The sequence below is a fragment of the Rhinoderma darwinii genome, chromosome 1, assembly GCF_050947455.1.
Source record: "Rhinoderma darwinii isolate aRhiDar2 chromosome 1, aRhiDar2.hap1, whole genome shotgun sequence".
NCBI classification, from domain to species: Eukaryota; Metazoa; Chordata; class Amphibia; order Anura; family Rhinodermatidae; genus Rhinoderma; species Rhinoderma darwinii.
This window is the reverse complement of record NC_134687.1, coordinates 183,346,585-183,364,621: the sequence shown is the minus strand read 5'-3', so window position 1 is coordinate 183,364,621 and position 18,037 is coordinate 183,346,585. Positions and strand designations below refer to the sequence as shown.

The 18,037-nt window shown below is 40.2% G+C and overlaps 1 protein-coding gene across 2 annotated transcripts in view; it reads left to right on the top strand.

The window, feature by feature from the left end:
• RAP1GDS1 (Rap1 GTPase-GDP dissociation stimulator 1) overlaps positions 1-17,826 on the top strand; it is a 113,755-nt gene extending 95,929 nt beyond the window's left edge. For both annotated transcript variants that reach the window (XM_075860647.1, XM_075860648.1), the window contains 9 exons: positions 464-589; positions 6,910-7,053; positions 9,549-9,680; positions 10,607-10,741; positions 11,560-11,685; positions 13,079-13,218; positions 15,385-15,511; positions 16,780-16,908; positions 17,195-17,826. In XM_075860647.1, the coding sequence (XP_075716762.1) occupies positions 464-589; positions 6,910-7,053; positions 9,549-9,680; positions 10,607-10,741; positions 11,560-11,685; positions 13,079-13,218; positions 15,385-15,511; positions 16,780-16,908; positions 17,195-17,322 (1,187 nt within the window). In that variant the 3' untranslated portion in view covers positions 17,323-17,826. The remainder of the gene's footprint in view (positions 1-463; positions 590-6,909; positions 7,054-9,548; positions 9,681-10,606; positions 10,742-11,559; positions 11,686-13,078; positions 13,219-15,384; positions 15,512-16,779; positions 16,909-17,194) is intronic.
• The last annotated feature ends 211 nt before the right edge of the window (positions 17,827-18,037 follow it).

Genomic DNA, 18,037 nt, shown 5'->3' with positions numbered 1-18,037 from the left:
TCTGTAGTGGTCACAGTTTTGTTACCATGTTATGTTAGATAAGGAGAGAGATGCTTCATGTGTATTTTGATTACATTTTTCATATCCACCAAATAGTTTTAGCAAAAGACAATTAGAAGAAAATGAATGTGACCATATAAAGGCAGATAGCTCAGTTAGTGTAGCATATGGCCATTCTTTCTGCACCATTAGTCTATGAGACAATGGATGGATCAGGTCATCACACCTAGGTTTTCCAATATGTTTGACTGTCCGAAGGACTCAATATCTCTCGCTACATGGCCCAAGTCTTAGGAGTTGTATATGACCTAACAATCCAGACGTGTATGGCCAGCTTAATTTTCCATGTTCTCTGTTGTCATAGAACCAATTCAAGGCCCTAAACAGGGAGAATAGGGCATTTAAACCTAATGTTTTTATACAATTATACATTTTAAGAATTTTTTTCACTTTCTGCTTTTAGAATCAAGTAAAGAGCAGTTTGCCTCTACAAATGTTGCAGATGAACTTGTTAAACTTTTTAAAAAGCAAACAGAGCATGAAAAGAAAGAAATGATTTTTGAAGTCCTCGCTCCTCTGGCAGAAAATGGTAAGAGTAATGAAATCAAAATTATTTCTTAAAGGGTTGTTCCCATCATACACCTTCATGGGATATCCCCAGGATATGCCAAAAATGTCTAAAAGGTGTGAGTCCCACTTCTGTTAACGTTACTCCCACACAAAGTAATAGAGAGAGTCGCACACATGCGTGGCCACCTCTTCATTTACTGTCCACCACCTCACGAGAAGGGTTGGGTCCTGTGGCTATGACATAAATGATGGGAATAACCCTTTAAATATACCTGTTTTTAAAGTGATGGTGAACTATTATTCTCCCCATCACCAATGAATTGGATGTGTATGTATAGACTGCTGGCATCAATTGTAGTTCTATTCCGCTTCTTAAAGAGGCTCTGTCACCAGACTTTGCAAACCCTATCTGCTATTGCAGCAGATAGGCGCTGCAATGTAGATTACAGTAACGTTTTTATTTTTAAAAAACGAGCATTTTTGGCCAAGTTATGACCATTTTTGTAATTATGCAAATGAGGCTTGCAAAAGTCCAAGTGGGTGTGTTTAAAAGTAAAAGTCCAAGTGGGCGTGTATTATGTGCGTACATCGGGGCGTTTTTAATACTTTCACTAGCTGGGCGCTCTGAAGAGAAGTAACATCCTCTTCTCTTCAGAACGCCCAGCTTCTGACACTCACGGCAAGTCGATGTAGCTACTTACCTGCAAACGCTGATGCTGCTGCAGAATCAACTGTAGCCTCTGGTGCCGATGTGGCCGTCACGATGCAGGACCTGTGAGTGACGTCACAGATCTGCACTGTCAGAAGCTGGGCGTTCTGAAGAGAAGAGGATGTTACTTCTCTTCAGAGCGCCCAGCTAGTGAAAGTATTAAAAACGCCCCGATGTACGCACATAATACACGCCCACTTGGACTTTTACTTTTAAACACACCCACTTGGACTTTTGCAAGCCTCATTTGCATAATTACAAAAATGGTCATAACTTGGCCAAAAATGCTAGTTTTTAAAAAATAAAAACGTTACTGTAATCTACATTGCAGCGCCGATCTGCTGCAATAGCAGATAGGGGTTGCAAAATCTGGTGACAGAGCCTCTTTAACTATTTAGTATCAGACTAGCAACATATTGGAAACTTTTCTGTTTTATTTGTACAGATGGAGTATTTTTTAATCTGATCTCCATTATTAAATATGCTTGAAAATGACATATTACATAAAAAAAAAAGTGAGAAAAGTCTGAATAATGAAGGTCCAATCTACTGTATCCACCATGGGGGGGGGGGGGGGTTCTACTCCTAAGATAATGCTACTTCCATTTCTACTGGGCAGAAGCTTGTTGTGGGGACGTGTAAACCATTCTATGCTTGTACAGCCCTATAGTCTGGCCAAGATTTGACTACTTTGTCTGACCACATGCAAATCTGTGTAACTGGGTTGTAAAACACTAATGTAAAAGGTCGCACATTGGCGTGCTTTAAAGGCAGCGTAGGGAGGAAAGAACAGATATAGTGTCATTATTGTCAGTACACCAATTTTCTAATCCCGAAAAACACCTTTAAAATGAAGTGAGAGCCTTCATTACATCCAAGGTTATTAGAGTCTATACAGACACTGGTTTGTGAAGACCCAGGTAACAGGTCATGTTTTCAGGATTCCCTTTATATAGTGTTCTATCTATGGGAATTAAAAAACACTGTACAATGTGGTGAAATGTGAACATTGCTGGCAAGGCTTCCTCTTTCATTGTATGTATTGTGCGCTACCTGTTCCGACCAGTTTAATTGCTTGTAACACCTTATAAACAACCCGCTACCTACTACTGTGTTGTGACTTGTCTGAAAAGCCACAGTGACCTTTCTGTAAGAAGCAGAGTGCTGCGTTCCCGCTGACATATATCCAACTGTGACCGTTTCTGACTGAGGCCGTAAACGCAATAGCAGATTTGCAATGCAATTTTCAACCAGAAAGAAACTAGGCTGTGTTAGACACTAAAGCCCCTATATATCCTTCATCTAACATGATATGGATATAGTTCACGTTGAAAGATACAGCTACCGTATGCAATACTGTTCACCACGGAGATGTATCATTCTATATAGAAAAGGCAGCAGGATTTATATATGGTTTCATGAGTGGATGTGTTTCATGTTGGAAAACAAGAACCTCCCTGACATGAACAGACTTCTGCCATTACCTTATATACTGTACATGTCGTTGTGACCTAAAATCCTGAGACATCTCCATTTGTTATGGTGTTAAAGTTTCCAGCAGATCATCAGCAGGAATAGATAGACACTGGTCCTCACTCGTGTCCAACTTCACCAAACCTGCTAATACAGATTTTTCTTCTAAAATCTTGTTGACTTGAAGGACGAAAGTTTCATGCCGCCATTGATGAGGATAAAGTGTCTCTAGTACCAAGCACCAATGAAATGGTTGTGGTACAACACGGGTATCAGTGGTACATACCATGAAGTCACTCCCTGAGACCACTTTGGTCCTATCCACCTACACCAGGGTCATTGTAATCCGCACCAGCAGCAGAGAAGTGAGAAACTACCCTACTCTGTTACAACGGATGGGATGGGGCTGTGGTGACATGAACCAGCACCAGAAAGGGGTCTACATTGTTATTTTTGCTATCCCGAATGCTGCATTTATTATTGTACGTTTTGTGGGTTTGTACAAGAACACTTTGGACTGAGAATATGGCAAAGTAAACTTTGAGGGTAATTCAAGAAAAGGCTTGACCTCTACATGGCAAGTTACGGGATGTTCTCGTCCTTTACGACCTGCTGTGTGAAATACCTGCAGTATTTATCAAAATATAAATCGAAATCAAGAAAAATATATAGAGCAACCTTATACAGTATCTATATTCAAATGTGTTTATTCTAATCTGTGTTTCTGCGTTGCCATGGTTACTGAAAGTCGAACACTTTTTCTTCTCCGGATTACCTCAAAATGCATGAACACTTCTCTGTTGTAGCTTGTTGTGCTGTCTGAATGGAGTCACTCACACAGAAATGACTTGAAAAGCGGAGACACAAAGCACAGCTCCATTAGTTATTCAGGGAATAAAAATGACGTGGTACGTTTTAAGCTAAATCTTAGCTGAACCTGACTATGCCAGGCAATTTGCCCAGTCTCTCTATTAGGCCTTTATTACCCCAATTGAGTGAGTACCAAAAAACAGTCCATGCAGAGTGGTCTAAATACTGTACTGTTGAGGAACAAAATCGCTGAGTTTATTGACCAGGGCATCCCGCAAGTGTTATGCACTCTGTAGATCGACACATAAGGCAGTGCCTGGTGTTGCACAGTTTTTGGGCATGCATAAAAGTTCTCTGGAACAGAATGACCATTAAAGGGGTTATCCAGGTTATTAAATTTGATAGCCTATCATTAGAATAGGCCATCCATATTCGATAGGTGGGGGTCAGACAGTCGGCGCCACCACCGATGAAGGGGCCACGGCGCCCGTTGTTTACATGGTTCTTCTCTCTGTTCGTATTTGCATGCGCCATTACATTTGTAGCGGCTGTGCAAGGTATAGCACCACTATTCCTTTAACACAGAAGAACCATGTAAACAATGAAGAGGCTGCTGCGCTCGTATGAGCGCCGTGAACCCTTCAAACAGCTGACCGGCGGGGTCGCCAACAGTCGGATTCCTACCGATCTAATATTGATGGCTTATTCTAAGGATTGGTTATCAATTTTAATAACCCGGATAACCCCTTTAATGCCATGACTGTGCCCTTTGGTTAACCTGATCGAAGCCATTTTCCCCACACAGTCTCAGCTGCTGGCAGCAGAAAGTCCTGCTCTGATGAGCTACTTGATAGTTTTTGCTGTCCATAACATGGCCTCGAAGTGTGAGTCCAGTTTTACTCTCCCGCTCAAACTAACATCAGACCTGGAAAGACGCTCCTGCACCATGGGCAGAACAGTTGTGTTACAGTAGCTTTTCTGTGGGAACGTGTCAATGAGCATTAATCCCACTTGACCATTTTGCCAGGTACTAAAAGAGCATCCCATAAACACCCCACAAGACCTGCTGACTCTGAGAACTTTTGAACCATTCGTCTAGCAATCACAATTTGGCTCTTGGTCAAAGTCGTTCAGATTTTTACACTTGCTTATTTTTCCCACTTACAACACATCAACTTCAAGAACTGACTGTTCACTTGCTGCCTAATCTATATCCCACCCTTTGACAGGTGCCATTGTAATGAGATAATCCATGTTACTCACTTCACCTGTCAGTGGTGTTAATGTTATTCATGCATCATATTAACTGGTTGCCGACACAGGACGAGTATGCTCGTCCTGAGCAGCGAGCACTTCGCGCATTAGGACGAGCATACTCGTCCTGTGTGACAGCCGTCTGTGCCGTCTCTGTGTGTGCGATCGAGAGCGGGGCAACGGCTGTAATACACAGCCACGACCCCGCTCTGACAGCGGAGAGGAGAGAAACATCTTCTCTCCGCTGTTAACCCTTTGAACGCCGCGATGACAGCTGATCGCGGCGTTCAAGGAGAGGGGACTGCACATTGATCGCGTCACAGAAAATAACTGTGACGCGATCAAAGCCCACAACTCGTATGGCCAGACAGCCCAGGGTCCAGTGAAGGACCCCAGGGCTGTCTGAACATATTTCCTGTTGTTCGGGCATACTGAGGTATGCCCTAACAACTGCCTGTGTACGATCAGTAACAGGCTAATGTACTGGCATATAGATCTATGCCAGTACATTACAGTTACAAAATAAAAATCAAAATGATAAATCCCTTTATGGGATTAAAAAAAAAAGTTAAATGAATGTAAAAAAAAAATAATGGTAAATAAATAAATAAAAAGTAAATAAAATACACAGAAACATACATTTTTTATAATAAATCAACTTTTTAAAATATAAGTCCCAAAACATGACATAATATAGACATATTTGGTATCGCCACGACCGTAACAACCTGTACAACAAATGTATAACATTATTTATGATGATCGGTGTATTGTGTAAAAAAAAAAATATTAAAACTGCTGCACAACTGCTTTTTTTCTGCATTTTAATCTAATTAAAAATTTATAGAAATTAAACGATAATGTATTTGTACCAAAAAATGGTACGTACATAAAGTACAACTCGTCCCGCAAAAAACAAAGTCTCATACAACTACGTCGTACAAAAAATAAAAGCGTTATGAGCGTCGGGATGCAAAGAGGGAAATTTAAAAAAAATTGCTCTGTCCTCAAGGCTAAAATTGGCCGTGTCCTTAAGGGGTTAAAGCTACACTCCATTCTATTTTATTTGCAATAACAAATCTGGAAAGTTTATATGCCTGGGAATGCATCTGAATATTGTCATTAGAAATGAATAAGGCTTTTCTGTGCGGGATAAATCAGAAATTCCTACGGCACGCTTGGCATCAGAAGGCAGGATTGTGTGCATGTCAGCTGTTCTGTATTGGAAAAGCTTTGCCATTTCATATGCACTTAAAGCAACATCTGTTACACAAAATAATCATCCTGACAAGTGACTGCCTCTGGAAGGTTGAGGTTTATTTAAGGCACTGTGTGGGTGTTGCAATACATATTGGTAATCTACATAATATTAACATTTGATGCTCTTTTATATGCAGAGATCTGGCATTGAATATCGCCATTATTAATGGAAATATTTAGTGCAATGAAGTGATCCAGCCATGGTGGAGTACACGAGATTTACCTGAACTTTTGTGGGTGTATTTGTGCATAGCAAAGGGTGAAATCCACTGCAAATCCAAATGCATCACCTGCAGATTTTTCCGTAGGTTTACGGCATTTTCTGCCACGTGTAAACCAAACCTATTGGTGGAAGTTGGGAGAGATAGTGAGCACTCAGCCAACCTATTTCATGTGTATGGACGGGTTAAGAGATTCAATGAAAAATGGATTAATAGGATTAACCATTGATGGATCTGTCATTTACTGCTTGCAGAAATTCTTCTCAACTCAAACGAAAACTTTCTGGCAACAAAAAGTGATCATTTTGAATCTATGTACATCCCAGTTCTTGTACAGGATGATTGTTCTTGTCCTTCTCTGATGATACGATTCCATAAAATAATAAGAGATTTTAGCTGTTTTACCACAGGCCATCGCAGCCAAAAGTGGTTGACGACCCATGAATCCTAGGAAAAACCTAAATGTGGAACTTCATGACCACCTTTCACTTTTTCAATTTTAATTAAATTGTCTATTGAAGTCACCATGTCTCATTGTTCAGCTAGTTTGTATCATTGGCAGTTTAGTTGTCTTGCGAAACATTACATGTTGTGTGTTGGTTTGTTTTGTAGATTCTATAAAGCTTCAGCTAGTGGAGGCTGGACTGGTGGAATGTTTACTTGACATAGTCCATCATACTGTGAACAGTGAAAAGGATGAAGAAATTGCAGAACTGAAAACGGCCTCTGATCTAATGGTCCTTCTGCTTTTAGGTGGTAAGTATGTGAAGGATTTTTGTTTGCTTACACATTTTGGTTGCATATTAATAGAGAAGTCATGGCGATAGGTCTTGGATACCTGATGGCACGCTTAACCGCTATCTAATGTTTCTGGCCAGCTTAAATATATTGTATAACGTGCTTGTCTTATGAATAATAAAAACAAGCCTGGAGTAATAAAGATGAACCTGCAGAGTGCACTTTTCAATGCCTTTTTTTCCCCCCCCACATGTTGAATCTAAATGAAAGCGCACTCCACCGGCCCTTCTTGTCACCCATTTGTCCTCCACTGTTAACTGTGCTTTTAGTATTTTGGTAGATAGCCGTGAATGTGTAATGAAAAAAGCTTAAAAAACACAAGTAGGAACAGAGCCTACGGCTATGTTCACACGGAGTATTTTGCAGGCGGAATTTCTGGCTCAAAATTCCGTTTGGAAGTTTGAGGCCGATTTTCCTCTCCCTGCACGGCGCCGTTTTTCGCCCGCGGCCATTGAGCATAAAACGCCGCAAAATACGCTTTCTCTGCCTCCCATTGAAGTCAATGGGAGGTCAGAGGCGTAAACGCCCGAAGATAGGGCATGTCGCTTCTTTTTCCCGCGAAGTGGTTTTACCGCTCGCGGGAAAAAGACGCCTCCGCCTCCCATTGAAATCAATCGGAGGCATTTTCGGGCCGTTTTTGACGAGTTTTCTGGCGCGGTGTCCGCGTCAAAAAACTCGTCAAAAAACTCTGTGTGAACTTCGCCTAAGACATTTTACATGATAGCTGTTATAAATGTGTACGTGTGCAAGACCACTTTCCGTGCAGTGATGAGGCTAAAGAATGCTAAGCTTTTAATCCTTTTGCAAGTAGTCTTTTATCCAGTTATTTATATTCATGGTCCTATACAATGCAGTAGAAAACAAGAACATTAAAAAAAAATCTCTTGAAAGGTAGAAGGCTGTATTACTATGAACCGCCGCTACTAGTGTGTCAGCGTTTCACAGTACGGAGCAGTGCCTCTTCACGGACTGCCGTGGCCCCTTCAAAACAGCTGATCTGTGGGGGTGCTAAGAGTTGAACCCCCACCGATCAGACATTTAGGATAGGCCATCATTTTTTTCTCTGGAAAGCCCCTTTAAAGGGGTTGTCCCTCAAGTAATTATTAAACTTCTCTGTTAGATCATGGAAACCTAACAATTTTCTAATTAAAATGCGTTGAAAAAAATGCTCCTGTGTCTGGATATTTCTGTTACATATTTTCTCTCATAACATCCACCTAATGTGTCCAGTGCCGATTGAGAAGAAGCCATTTCCAGTGGAGGATCCGGGCTGTGGGACTGAGCGTGTGTCTCCACTGGCAATAGACACAGTAGATGGACATTCTAAAAAGAAAGTTAAAAAAACACCAGGAGGAACAAGTAACAACAATATCCAGACACCAGAGCATTTTTTATTTATTTTTTCATGTAAATGATTCCATTTGAGCAATTGTTATATTTGTGTGATCTAACTGAGAAATTGAAACCACACCTATTAATGCTTTAAATATACAAGTTCATTCGATATAAAGTATTCATTTATGTGTGTAGAAAAGGCAGTTCAATCATCGTTATTAGAAAGCGTTCATTACAGTAAGGGTATGTTGTTACGGGTCGGATTTGCTGCAGGTTATCCGTGCCATATTCTGCTGGGATTTCTGCCCCAAAGTCTACACCGAATCCTGTTTTTGATTTGGTGCAGATTTTCGAACGGATATGCTGCTGCGGACAGCAGAAGAGGGGTTGAAAAAGACTATTCTCGCCTCCCCTAGTAACCTGTAGCGTTGCGTCCCTGCTCACCTGTCTGATCTCTGTTCTGCCAGCCTCCTAGGATGACGTTTTGTCCCATGTGACACTCCAACCTGTGATTGAGACGAAACATGGGACGAAACCCCATCCCTGGAGGGCGGCTGCAGAGAGAACAGCCTTCGGAGCAGTGAGGCATTGGTGCGGGAGAACAGGGGAGGTAAGTATAGTAGTTTTTGTGTTGTTTTTTAAAAGTGGAAATATGTTGTTTTTTTCCCTTTTCTGCTGCAAAAAGTGCAACACAATTTTTTGCAGATAACGCTACGTGTGAACATACCCTTTGAGTAGTCACTGTTGGAAATGTCTTAAGTAATATGTTATAAGTAGTAGCAATAGGAAAACAATTAAAACAGAAGGCTAGACGTTTGTCAGATCTACTGGAATTGAGAGTTTTAACTAATAAGAGAAGTGAATGATGTTTAATTGATCCAGGAAAATCCATCAGCCTTATGGGATCAAGACTAATTTCTTTTTTGCAATGACTAAAAACGTTCTACAATGAACCCTGCTGGGTTTGTTTTGCGTCCTCTAGATGAGATAGGTCTTTGGAAGGTTAACCTAAGTGACTATGTAATTTATTCTTACATGTGTAAAATTGAACATTTGACTTGCTTTTACCAAATGCCTATGAATGTCCGTTTGTGAAAACCTGGTTATTTTCTTGCTAGATGAGTCGATGCAGAAGCTGTTTGAAGGTGGAAAAGGCAGCGTCTTTCAGAGGGTTCTGTCTTGGCTTCCATCACACAATCATCAGCTACAGTTAGCTGGTGCCCTGGCAATAGCCAATTTTGCTAGAAATGGTAACCCTCCTTTTTTTTTTTTTTTTTAAAGATTTTTGTTAAGCTGTTAGTTTATTTATATCCTGTTATTTATATAATGCAAACAAGTTCTGCAACTCCTAAAAACATAAGTCCCTGTGTTCAAACTATTTTCCTTTAAGCTTACATTGTAAACACTTACGTATCGGGAACAATTGACTAAGAAGCCAAACACCCACCGCATATCCACATAGGCACAATGCTAACTCCTTGTAGGTAACCCTGGTCAGATTAGAACCCAGGATACATATACGGTTCCTCGAATAACTGATTCCTGTAGTATCTATTTTACACAATATTTAGCGTTCTTTAATCGCCTACTACTCGGGATTGCTAGATTTCTTGACTTGAATTTTACAGATTGTAGACGGATGTTGTTGGGATAGAGTAGATGTGCTTTATGTTAATATGATTAATTCTTGCACAAGTTATATAGTTCTTCAGAATGACCAGAAACAAGATGTCGTTATGACTCCTGACAGTATGTGAACAAAACGGACAACATTCACTGCAATATTGGTTGCCAGTTTTAAATTGGCTTCTGAGTGTAAACTATCACTTTACTGTTCATAGAACATGCTACAAAAAAGTGTTTTTACTGTCACTTGCTGACACCCAATATTGCTGTGAATCTTGTCAGTTTTGCAATATCTCTGTATATGACAAAAAATATTATCAGTATTGGGCTCCTACACTAACGTCTGATTTACTAACCCATGGTCAAACTGTACATATGGTATATTTTATTTAAGCGCCCCTCGGGTAAGCAATAGCAGGTAGCGTGGTGCAGACGAAACACAATAATAGTACACACTCTACCATAACATTACTGTACTAAGCCTAATTGAAAGCAATCCTGTCTCTGTGTATGTTGCCTGCCAGGGTTGACGGTAATCTATTTAATTTAGATGGGAACTGCATTCATATGGTGGACAATGGCATTGTGCAGAAGCTCCTAGATCTCCTAGACAGACATGTGGAGGATGGCAATGTAACGGTACAGCATGCTGCTCTTAGTGCTCTGAGAAACCTGGCAATTCCTGGTAAGTAGTCCACGTGCTTACACAAATGGTATTATTCAATGCACTTTCTGTTTTGCACAACAGTCCTATTGTAAGCCTTCCATAATTCATAAAATAAAACCTCATATGAAGTATTACAGGAACGAGCAGCCTGACCTGAATGTAAGTACTCTTCACTTTTAGAAGTTTATTACATTCTGTCATATTTGATAGGAAATCTGTCCATCCTAGCAAATTAGCCCAAAAAGTTGGTTTGTCGAAGTTTCCCCATAAGCCTATTGATATTTAATCTACTTAATAATGATTGAAAAAAGACAAAAACTGGAAGTAACTTCTGGGTAGTGACCGCCACCTCCGTCCTGCTATATGTAAACTTATGCCATTCTACTCTAGTTCTCTGTGATTTCCCTTCAATTAATTTCTGAATTTTTCTGTCACCTCAGAAAGCTACCAAATCTATGTCACGACTGTGTGTCAAGAACTAATAAGGCCCTGTCATTATGACCCCCAGGAAGCACTTACTGGCCTAGCACTATGAATATTGCATTAAAATTGCCATTGTGTTGTGCTTGGAACAACATTTTTCTTTTGCGCACCTGGTTGCTTGCGCTTTTTTCAAGCAAGAGATTTTATTAAAAGGTGTAGGAGGAGATTCGGAAGGAGAAAAGAACATGTAGAACTGTAGGTAAATGAGTCTATTATTGTGACACGCAATTACTAATGTTCTTCGAGCCAATATGAACCAGCCTGTGCCCTTTTTCATCTTTATATGTAGAACGCATAAATGTGTTCACAAAAGAATATCCTGTGTAATGGCGTTTTCATTCTATCATTTCTAGTTGTGAATAAAGCAAAAATGTTGTCCGCTGGAGTAGCAGAAGAAGTGCTTAAGTTTCTGAAGTCAGAAATGCCTCCAGTACAGTTTAAATTACTGGGAACTCTACGGATGTTGATAGATGCTCAAGGTAAGAGCGCGCTGCAGAGGGGGCTACGCTTTATTCCATTTGGTGGTGCTCTGTTTCTGATATCTGCTGGTCAAGGTCATGGTAGAAAAGACCGTTGGGTGCATTGCAACCTTTCCAATTTCTACTGTGATAAAAGGCCTTGCTGGACTTTGCAATACTAGAGTTAAAAAGTGCTACATCACAGGTGCCTTATTTCCCATAGCTTGTAGAGCGCTAAAAGCGTGAAACATCTGTATACTGGTTGGAATAAATTCTCTTTTCTTAAAGGCACTATCTGTGCTATACACCAGTGGCTCTCGATGCGTAGTTGGCCACTGGGATATGGGGTACAAAAATAAAAAAATAAAAGTTTAAATAGCTCCACCCACTATCCTGCCTGATCAGCGGAAGGTTACGCCAGTAGTTGGTAACACACATTATCGTTTCTGGGAGACAAGGGAACATCCAAGACACCTCTAACTCCTGGGACCCCCACCGATCATACATTTACGGTGTAAGCCATATTTATTTATTTTTGTGGCATTCATTATAATAGCTCATCGCACCTGTCCGTATAATATTATAAGGACAGCTCTTGTTATCTGGATGTTTGATAGAAGCGATCTTTGGTTTTAAATTTCAAAGATTTTGAATGTATTATCTATAAATCATTCAATCTGGACATAGTTTGTAATGATTTGATGTAAATTGTGAGATTCAAGTATACTCATAGTTTATGATATTGATATGAAAATTGGTTTTTCCAGTAAGTGTGTTGACATTAAAGTTTTCGTCCTCCGCTATATATAACATAATCACGAACATATTAAAGTTTTTATACCGCCTAACTTATGACGTACCAGTTTGTTTTTCCGCTATAATACAATTAGAGGCATCTGTGTAATATGGCCTATTATGGTCAAATGAATTACTAAGAAGATGATCATTATTATAGGTCCATATAGAAAATGGAAGGGAGGAGTTGGGAGAAAGAATAAAATAAAACCAAGAAGCAATAAAAAGCTATGCAGGTAGTCTCCCACTCCAGGTAACCAGGACGGTGCATTAAGGATTGTAGATATAAAATATAGTGTTTGTAAGCATTATTGAAGTTCTGTCGCTTGTCATAATTCTGGTGAATTTTGGAAAACCTCTTTTTATGTGGAAACATAGTGTTAAAAATACCTATAGTATAAAGCAGTAATAATGAATATGAGGGCCATAGTGGTGAACCCCAGCTTAATGCTAGCCCTTTTTTTGAAACGTACATTTTTTTAAAAGGGTGTTCTGAAATTCATATTGATTTCGGAAAAAGTTTCATTTTGCTCTTTACCGTTGAGTAAAAAGCAGTTCTGGCTTTCCATGATCTCACATTTAAGAATTGCAACTTAAAATATTCTATATATTCCTGTAGCTGAAGCTGCTGAACAACTGGGAAAGAACACCAAGCTTGTTGAGCGTCTTGTAGAGTGGTGTGAAGCCAAAGACCATGCTGGGGTTATGGGTGAATCAAACCGGCTGCTCTCGGCTCTCATAAGACACAGCAAATCAAAGGTTAGTTAAAGTGTGAAAAAAGTTACACACACAAATTAAAAGCACACTATTGGTTTGGATCTACCCTCTGTGTATGCACCGTTGTTCATATAGTTTGTTTCTATTATCAAGCTCTTCGTGTATGCGCCTTCAACATGAAACGAAAACTATAGTCCGATGCAGCTCAGAGCTCTCCTTATTGGACTGGTCACTTCCCATCACCAAAACTGTATTTTACAAGTCACCCATAGTTCAAAGCGTAACTAAACGTTTATTTTCTTGCAGCATGTGTAATATAAAAATATTTTGTAATATACTTTATTGATGCATTTGGGCTCTTTTTTTTTTTTGTGTTTATATGTGTTTTAAATGGCTACCGACACTTTTCTACTACATTTTATTTCTTGTATTTTTCCTGTTGCGATCAGAAATTCGTACACCGTTTGAATGTACGGACTCTGCTTCGTGTGTGTGCGAGTGTGCGGCGGTCCCATCCTCACGTCAGATGTGCGCGCCCCCATCCTGACATCAGGAAGGTCTTTCTGCCTCGAATACTATACAGTTCTCTCTAGAGCAGCAGGATAGCACAGGGAAGAGAATGTGATGAGCTCTGCTGCTGTCCGATCTATAGTATGTGAAAGGCGTTTCACTAGAAGCGCAGGTCTAGCGAGGGTACAAGGGAGCCGCCGCCAGACCTGCGGTCACATGGGATGAAACGTCCTCCCAGAAGGCTGGCCTGCAGGAAGACGGAGGGACGCATCGCCATGGCTATGGAAGTATCGAACGTTTTTTTTTTTTTTTCAGTGCAGGATTTCCACAGTGGACATTCTGGCCGAAAAACTGCCCTACGATTTGGTGCGATTTTTCGGCCAGAATTCCCTGCGACAACCAGGACGGATACACTTTGTGCTTTTACGCAGCGTATCCGCCCTGTGTGAACATAGCTTTAGTGTGCATTTTCAATATATAAATCGATACGGTCGTGGAAAAAAATTGTTGGTACACTTCCGTTAAAGAAAGGAAAACACACAATGGTCACTGAAATATCTTGAAACTGACAAAAGTAATAATAAATCTTAATTTACTGAAAATCAACTAATGTAAATCAGACATTGCTTTTGAATTGTGGTTCAAAAGAAAAAAAAAATAATGAAACTGGCCTGGACAAACATGATGGTCCCCTTAACTTAATATTTTATTGCACACCCTTTTGAAGCAATCCCTGCAAACAAACGATTTCTGTAGCTCTCAATGAGACTTCTGCACCTGTCCACAGGTATTTTGGGCCACTCCTCGTGAGGACACTGCTCCAGCTGTCTCAGGTTTGAAGGTGCCTTCTCCGGCCTGCATGTTTCAGCTCCTTCCACAGATGTTCAATAGGATTTGGATCAGGACTCATAGAAGGCCACTTCAGAATTGTCCAATGCTTTGCTCTTAGTGCAGTTGCACACGACCGAGATCGGGTCGTCAAAAACGGTCCGAGTGTTGGCTGGATTTTCTGGCCCGACCACGGTACAGGTGAACAGGACTCATAGACATTTTATGATGCTAGGAGACCCTGCCTTCCCGCGGAACTGCTGTTCCATACTGTATCGTTTTGTTCAGTACGGAACATCAGTTCCGTGGGGAGGCAGGGTGGCAGTTTAGGGGCCTAAAAACTTGTGACCGGTTCCCTTTAATTTTCTTATTATAAAATGTAAATTACCATATTTTAATAAATTAGAGTGATATTTAAAAGTTTGTCAATAGTTGACCATCTGTTGCTGAGAAGCAAGCTCAAAAGTGACAACCAATGTGGCGGCAGATCCTGCTGTCGATTTTGCAAAAATAGCAGCAACAACGCAATAGAAATATGATAATATCTGGTTAATTGCCGTATTTTTTACCTACAATGAATGACTGTTATATATTATCTGTAGATTTCACATAGCAGGGCTGTTCTGAATACTTACTCTATTGACAGCAGTAAGAGTTCTGGAACCCGTAGCATACAGTAAAGTCTGTACTTTACGCTCTATAAGGTTTAGGATTGAAACTCAAATGGACCTACTTTATTACATGTACACATGAATTCTACTTTTATATTCGTATGTATTTTACCATTGGAGACTTAGTATTGTCTATGAAAAGGATTGCAATTCCATGCAAATCTGTCTTATTTCATTGCTTGATTTCTCTTTGCCATAGGATGTAATTAAAGCCATTGTCGAAAGTGGTGGCATCAAGCACTTAGTCACCATGGCAACCAGCGAACATGTAATAATGCAGAATGAAGCACTTGTTGCCCTGGGATTAATAGCGGCATTACAATTACGTGAGTATTTTATAGGGTATATATCTTCCTGTTATTAACTCACTGATGCTGTGCTTGATCCATTTGGCATTATATCCAGAAATCCTTTACTTTCTCTGTGATTTAGAAGGTGCAGAGGTTATGGGAAGATAAATAAAAATACATACTAACAAATATATTTGTGTATAATATGGAAATTACAACAACTGTGTGTTCTGTTTTATTCCATACTCTGCTGCCTTCGGCTGTACGAGACCGTTAACGGGGTTTTCCGTGATCCCATGTGACCTGACATCTCTGCCCAATCTCAAGACTGAATTAGAGCAGCAATGGCGAAAATGGCAGACTGATCACAGTCCGTTTTGCTTTAGGGGTCAATGGTGTCCCAGCGGTCAGCCCTTCACTGATCACTAGGTTATGTCATAATAAAATGCCTTCACCTACTGTAATGGGTAAACGCCTTTGATACATTACAGACCATTTTTACCATATAGACAATCTAAGCACTTGTGTACCACAGGATGTTCTAGAGACCCCCAAATGCTTTGATCTTTTTAGTTTTTACCTTCACACAAAACCAAAAATGGATGCAGTTGTGTGACTGTAATACAACAACAATTGAGCCAGCTTGTTCCCTTTTCACATCCCAATTCTTTTTGGTCATGTGCCGGAATAGTGGAATTTTAGACGGTCAATAGTCAGAACTGTTGACCATCTAACATTTTAATGTTCCGTAAGTCCTTACACATTTTGTTGTGTATGACCAGATATTTCTCTTCCCATCCTTTCATGTACCATGTATTGCCGCCCCTTATATTAGGCCAGCTTGCGTGGTACACCTTTTCTTATGGTTGGAGAACGATTTCTTTCTTCATAAAGTCGGAATGATCAAATGGAGCAATAAAAACCGATTTAGTCAATCGAAACATAAATTTCTCGGTATGTGTCATCGTGTGTGCTGTGAACATAAGTTGATGTCTTTAAACTGCCCACAATGGTCCACGGATCATGTGCAGAGATCGAATCTCAACATTCTGTTAAAAATGATTTTCCTAGTTGTTGGGACATCTTGACAGACATCTGCTCTCTAGATGAAAAGGCAATTGTTATACCAGATATTTTAGATATTGCACAAATGTTGTAAAACCTTCGCAATAGGCACCATGTGAGGAATAATTTGATCATGTGCATGACCGTTCCCGTCCTATGGATGGAGCTGCTGTACGATACTTCTTTATCACTTTATGCTGTCCTTTTGTTACTGACCCTCTTACTTTTGTCTGTTCTAGAAACTGCAGAATGTGAGCTAGAAAGTGCCAAGCTAGTCCAGGTTCTGCATAGACTGTTATCGGATGAAAGAAGCGCTCCAGAGATCAAGTACAATTCCATGGTCCTGATCTGTGCTGTCATGGGCTCCGGTAAGTAATATACCATGGAGTTATATATAATCGTGTATATATAATACGTAATATGTACGAATACTTGTAACAACGTTAAATTAGCCTTAAGATAGGCCATGAATATCCGATTGGTGGGGGTCCAACTACTGGCACCCCCATAAGTCAGCTGACTGAAGTGGCCGCAGCACCCATTCAGTGTTTACCAGGCACAATGACGTACATATGGCTGTGCCTGGGGCGCTAAAAATAATTCTGTGAATATTTTTTAGAATATTTCAAATATTTCTTGTTGATAATTTTACAGAGCCTCTACATAAGGAAGTTCAAAGCCTGACGTTCCTGGACGTTGTATCAAAATTACGGAGCCATGAGAACAAAACTGTTGCCCAGCAAGCCTCGCTAACAGAGCAGAAACTGACTGTACAGAGCTGAGACTGCTTGGCAAATTGTCCATCCTGCTGATTCCATTGTCTCCTGTGCTCTGCCCCGGCCATATCCCCACCAATTGTGTCACTTGTGCATGAGTGTTATGTTGCCACAGAAACAGATGAACTGCTGTAGGTACAATCGTAAGCACAGAAAGTTGAAAACCAAGCCTGTCTTTTCTCATTGCTGTCTCCCTTGTATACTTGTTGCTTACATCCAAGGGGAATATGTGCATGTAGTAGTCCTATAATGTAAAAGTGATACTCACTGACCCCTATAACAACGCTGAAGTGCATAATAGAGTATTACTAGAGTCTGGACAATACGGGAAGCAGCCAGTTCTTTTTGGAATTGGATTATCATACGTAGTCACAACAGCTCCATTTTTGGTGCTTTGGTTGCAGGCTAGAAAGGGAATGTATTGCCACTCATTCAATAGTCTTGCCTGTTGCTGTCAAACTTGTGGTACAATGCCCAGAATCCACTAATAAAACTACCAGTGCCCTCTTACTTTGTGTTTGTACTTTATCACTTCAGGATTTTTCTATGTATTGTACTTTTTATTTATTTGGTGCCAACATATTGCACAATGCAGTGCGTGTACTCTTTCCATCACATTTACCCCAACCTTATGTTCAGCCTAAAATTGAAACTTTGTACATACGTTACTGGCATCTATCACTATCTTCATGTAGGTTAAGTGACATGACCTATTAGGGTG